Source organism: Grampus griseus, assembly GCF_964374135.1.
Source record: "Grampus griseus genome assembly, chromosome: 8".
NCBI classification, from domain to species: domain Eukaryota; kingdom Metazoa; phylum Chordata; class Mammalia; order Artiodactyla; family Delphinidae; genus Grampus; species Grampus griseus.
The window spans coordinates 99,173,697-99,179,755 of NC_139002.1; the positions used below are offsets into that span (position 1 = coordinate 99,173,697).

At 40.8% G+C, this 6,059-nt stretch overlaps 1 protein-coding gene across 1 annotated transcript in view; it reads right to left on the reverse strand.

Moving 5' to 3' along the window:
- Positions 1-266: 266 nt before the first annotated feature.
- LOC309826143 (olfactory receptor 5B21-like) overlaps positions 267-6,059 on the reverse strand; it is a gene marked incomplete at both ends in the record, with an annotated part of 11,152 nt that continues 5,359 nt past the window's right edge. Inside the window, 3 exon segments of the mRNA XM_082660110.1 lie at positions 267-545; positions 549-1,112; positions 1,114-1,257. Of these exon segments, the coding sequence (XP_082516236.1) occupies positions 267-545; positions 549-1,112; positions 1,114-1,257 (987 nt within the window).

The window sequence follows — 6,059 nt, forward strand, 5'->3', positions numbered from 1 at the left end:
ATTTATGCTTTGATCTTCTGCTTTAAACCGTGTCGGGAAACTAATGCAGGAAAGAGTTTAAACATCCCAGGGTGTTGTTCACTAAATATAAGGTTATTTTTCTGAGTGAGACATTTCAAAGGGCTGCTTTTTTTTTTTTTTTACCACTTTTCCTAACAGCAGAAGTAACCACTGTTCTTGGAGAAGAAAGAAATGAAATCTGCCACACCTCAAAAGTTGAGGTGGCATCTAGGTCTGGGGGGAAGGTTTATCCCTTAGTTACCTGCCTACTTCCTACTCACACTTAAAGACTGGGAATTAAGTTTGTTGAGTATTTTCCAGAGAGTATGTTTCACTTCTTTGTTCCTAAGACTGTAGACCAAGGGGTTCAGCATGGGAATCACCACCGTGTAAAACACAGATGCTATTTTGTCCATGTCCATGGACTGGGTGGAGCTGGGCTGTAAGTACATGAAGATGATTGTTCCATAGAAAATGGAGATGGCCGTGAGATGGGACGCACAGGTGGAGAAGGCTTTCTTCCTTCCTTCCGCAGAACGCCTCCGTCAAACGGCCATGTATATGAAGAAGTAAGAGATGAGGATGACCAAGAGGGTGAAAAAGACATTGAAGCCCACGACAAAGAAGGCCACCAGCTTGCTCATGCCTGTGTTGGAGCACGAGAGAGCCAGGAGTGGAGGGACTTCGCAGAAAAAGTGATTCATCTCATTTGAACCACAGAAGGAGAGTCTGAAGGTGTCTGCTGAGTGGATGCAGGCATTGAGGAAGCCACAGGCATTGAGGAAGCCACAGACATAGGAGCCCATCCTCAGGAGGGCATACACATCTGCTATCATGGTGCTGGTGTAATGAAGGGGCCTACACAGCACTGCACGGGGGTCACAGGCCGTGGAGGCCAGGAGGTAGCACTTGACGGTGGCAAAACCCACAAAGAAGAAGGACTGAGGAGCACATCCATTGTGGGAGATGAGTTTGTTTCCCGAGTGCAGTGCAGCCACCGTCTGGGGAGCTACGGCTAATGAGTGACCCGGATCGACAAAGGAAAGGTTGCTGAGGAAGAAGTACATTGGAGTGTGGAGGTGGGAGTCTGAGTAGATGACCAGCACCAGCCCCCCGATTCCCAACCAAAGTGATGAGGTACATGAACAAAAACACCAGGAGGAGGGGAACCTGGAGGTTGGGGTCATCTGTGAATCCCAAGAGGCTGAACTCTGTTGCTTCTGTGCTATTCTCCACTGAGGTTAACTTCAATTTAGCCTGGCAATTAAAGGAGAGGAGCCAGTGAAACAGATGAAAGTATAGAGGGATGATACAAAAATAGAAAACTAAGATATATTGAGAAAGTACTCTGTGTAAGGCACCTGCTAGACCCTTCTATTACATTACAGCATTTACTCCTGTGAGATAAGTACTATTATGTCTACTTTCTTGGGAGCTTAATATTGACGAGAATAACCTAATTAGTAGGGGTCAGAGTTAAATTCACATCCTGATACTTCTGAACCCAAGGTCCATACGCTCAGAGCTTGAATTATTCTACCTGTTCACATCATAGGAAACAAAATATGATATGTCTTGTAGCCTAGCTTTTAAGATTTTGTTTATTCCGTTTTTAAAAAATCAAAAAGAGAATAGCATGAAGTAAAAAGTATAAATCCCTCATTCCTTGTTTTTTTATTCCACTCCTAAGAGTATAGCCTCTACAGAGATTTCCCGTATGCCAATAGAATTATATGGTACTAAGCATAGTAAGAGCTTACTGTATGCCAGGCACTGCTCCAAGAGCTTTACTTGAAGTTAATTTATTTAATCCTCAAACCAACTCTTTGGGGTTGATCATATTAGTTTCCTCATTTTACACAAGGAGAAACTGTATAAATGTGTAAACTGTGCAAAATATACCCAAGGAGTATATACGATACTCTTATTTCAAAATGTTCACCTTTTTCAACAATGCCCCATGATATAAAATATGCAAATGGAGCTTTGCTTTTGACTTAGATTATTTCCAGTTGTCAGTATATTTTATACTTGGTCTCTTTGTTCTGGCTACTATCGGCTCCTAAAATCTAGTAGCTTTTAGATGAAGACTGGAGAGCTATTATGATGAAATAATAGTAATAATAATAAGATGAAGAAGAAGGAGGGGGTGTAGGAGGAGGAAGGGGGGAGGAGGAAGAAGAGGAAGAAGGAGAAGAAAAAAGAGAAGAAGAAGGAGAAGAAGAGAAGAAGAGAAAAATATCGCCCAAAGTCACATAACTGGTAAGTCTTGAAAGTGGAATTAAAACCTTGGTCTCTCTGATATCAAATCCAAAGCTCTTAACCACAGTTTTAATGTCTTTAGAAGTTTATCCCTCAACAGTAATTCAATTGCATTTTATCTTTATATATTTAAATTGAGATTATACCTCTCCACTTCCTATCAGAAGTCTTTGTTATTGATCCTTATGACAATTAAGTTCTCCCTTCTCTGCTCTCCCAAAGCACTTGAGACTTGAGTGATTCGCACAATTAGCTGAGCAACCGCCCAGCCTACCATGACCCCTTGATCACACACCTAAATATTGGTGAATTAATTAGAACATCAATAGCAAAGTGTTTAAACATTTTTCATGCTAACTAACCCCACCACAAACAGCTTCTTGTTCTCTTGTCTAGCTGGGTCCACCTTTTCTGCCAACATATTAGCTAAGACTCGTAGTATAAAAAATATTCAGAATTAACAGTGAGACTGGGGTTGGGCAGGCCTGGAGCAAGACTTGTGTCCTAATTCTAGTGACCTGTCTCTCTCTCCTATTGTTTTCCCTCAGTCTGATGTGCCTTATAGGTTTTTCCTGTCCCCGGTGGCAGAATGGGTGACAACAGGCTCTGACAGAGGAAGAGAGAAAGGGGAAAAAGAAGGGATTTAAGGGAGAAAAGGCTTCAGCTCTGCCTGACCTTGGTTATCTGCAAGTGCAGTGATCAGATTGGTAAGGAGCCTTTTTTATACCACAAATGGAGACAGCCCAGCCTGTCATGTTCAGATGACGATTACACACACACGAGTGTCGCAGCTGGTATCACAAGACTGGCTCAGCCAGTTTGGAAATGCTATTGGTCAGGAAGCATGATAAAACTCCAGTCCTGGTTTCCATTTTCCACCTTTATAAACAGTGCTCCAGGGAATACCCTTGTAGATGTCCTCTCATGCCCTTTTCTTTTTCCTTAAGATAAATTCCTAGCATTTTATATTTTTTTCCTTCTTTTGCTTATTGACAGATTTCCATTCAGTAATGTGTCAATTAACTTTCCAACCAGCAGCTCTTTCATTACATTTAGCCAGTCCTTCTTTTTTCTTTTTTTCCTTTCGACTTTTGTCATGTGTGTGTACTCTATAATTTAGCAGACACAATATCCTATCATCTATGACAGGCAGTTTCCTGATATATATTAGGAACCTGGGGCCTCTTAACTGCAATATCTGTACAAAGCCCCAGGGCAGGACCCATCAACCTCATAACTATTAACATTACGTGCTGGATTAAAAAAAGAATGAAATAATGCCATTTGCAGCAACACGGATGGACCTAGAGCTTGTCATACTGAGTGAAGAAAGTCAGACAGAAAAAGACAAATATCACATGGTATCGCTTATACGTGGAATCTTTAAAAATGGTACAAATGAACTTATTTACAGAACAGAATTAGAGTCACAAATGTAGAAAGCAAACTTTCGGTTACCAAGGGGGAAAAACGGAGGGAGAGGGATAAATTGGGAGATTGGGATTGACATATACATGCTACTATATATAAAATAGGTAAGTAAATAAGGACCAACTGTATAACAGAGAACTCTATTCAATACTCTGTAATGACCTATATGAGAAAAGAACCTAAAAAAGAGTGGATATATGTATAACTGATTCACTTTGCTGTGCAGCAGAATCTAACACAACATTGTAAATCAACTATACTCCAATAAAAATTAATTTAAGAAAAACATTATGGGCTGGACAGTTCTTTGGTTGCAGGCGGGGGTGAGGCAGGGGAAAGGCTGTCCAGTGCATTGTGGGAGCTTTAGCAGTATCCCTGGCCTCTATCCACTAGAAGCCAGGAGCATACTCCCTTCCCCAGCTGTGACAAACAACAACGTCTCCAGATACTGCCAAATGTCCCAGACGTCCACAGGGTCATCCCTGGTGGAGAACCACTGTTCTAGAGATTATAAAACTCTATTTGTGTTCATGGTTTACTAAGTCACAATTCCATGAGTTATGCATATTATATATTTTACAGCATACACATATATTACAGACCCATATTCATGTGTAGATGTATATATATGAAGAAACTGAGACTTGGTGAGATAAAGCAGTTAGTTCAAGATCTAGGACTCCAGCCAAGTATTGCTGCTCATTGGTGGGGGAGTCTAGGAAGGGAGAACTGCTTGCCAAGTACTGTGGTCCTTCAACTAAAGAGATACTCACCTTCCTATTTCATAAACCAACCTCTTCCCCAACACAAGGTAGGGTAAACGACGCAGAAAAACTCCAAAAATGAAAGGCAGCTGACTTCTGAATTCTATTCCAAAACACCTTCTCAAATGCTTATTTAATCCATTTTCACGGTTAATACGGACCACCCAATTATACGTACCTAAGCTGTAGGTCTGATTTCTAACAGTTATCATGCACTCCCTATGTTGAATTGCCCCAGACTGCCATCTTCATATATTATCAATTAACATTCAAAGTATTTCTGTGTTCTCTTGATGGACAACACTTTCTATTATGCATTGTGTCACTATTAATAAATGTGTCTGTATCCAGAGCAGCAAAGAGAACTTGGAGTCAGGGCAGAGAGAGGAAAGCTTTGCTTTGCCCGGCACCACCCCTGAAGGCCTGAATCTAAATCCCCTTGCTGCCACTGCTGCTGTGTTCCCTCCCACCAAAGTCCTACAAAGGCCAAGCTTTTCTGCATAGGCCTAAAATAAATATCAGAAGGAGCCTTGAAAAAGTAGACATTTAAAAAAAATATTTAAAGGTAGCCTGTGATCAACTGCTTTATTTAATAAATAACAAATATGAGGGAATTCCCTGGCGGTCCAGTGGTTAAGACTATGCACTTTTACTGCCGAGGGCCCGGGTTCGATCCCTGGTCAGGGAATTAAGATCCCACAAGCCGTGTGGCGTGGCTAAATAAATAAATAACAAATAAGAAAGTGTGTTGAAAACTGAAAACCATTAAAACTTCAAGGATTGGGGCTTCCCTGGTGGCGCAGTGGTTGAGAGTCCGCCTGCCGATGCAGAGGACACGGGTTCGTGCCCCGGTCCGGGAGGATCCCACGTGCCGCGGAGCGGTTGGGCCCGTGAGCCATGGCCGCTGAGCCTGCGCGTCCGGAGCCTGTGCTCCGCAGCGGGAGAGGCCGCAAACAGTGAGGGGCCCGCGTACCGCAAAAAAAAAAAAAACCAAAACAAACAAACAAAAAAACTTCAAGGATTAAGGGATTATAAAAGTAGAAACCACCAAGATAGATAATCTGAAAATAAAAGTGTTATCAAAATTGTTTCTAAAGGTGTTTGAAGAACCACCCTCAGCCATCACATCCCATTGGGGGATTTCCAAAAGAAGAATCTCAACGGAAAACCGTAAGACTAAATTCCACGAAAAAAGAGACAATAAAGAATTAAGGAAGATAAAATATGAGAAAATCTAGCCACTGTGTGGTCTATGGTGGATGCTCAATACAAACTAATTTATCTTTTCATTAAACTATCCGTCAATCAATAGAAAACAAACTTATGGTTACCAAAGGGGAAAGGAGGTGGGGGAGGGATAAATTAGGAGTTTGGGATTAACAGATACAAAATATAAAATATTTATCTCTATATAAAATAGATAAATGACAAGGTCATATATATTTATATATTATATATACATATATATATTATATATAATATATGTATCTATAACTGAATCATTTTGCTGTATACCAGAAACTAGCACAACATTGTAAATCAACTATACTTCAACAAAAAAATATTTTGAAAAACTATTGGTCAGTCCTATGAACTTGAGTC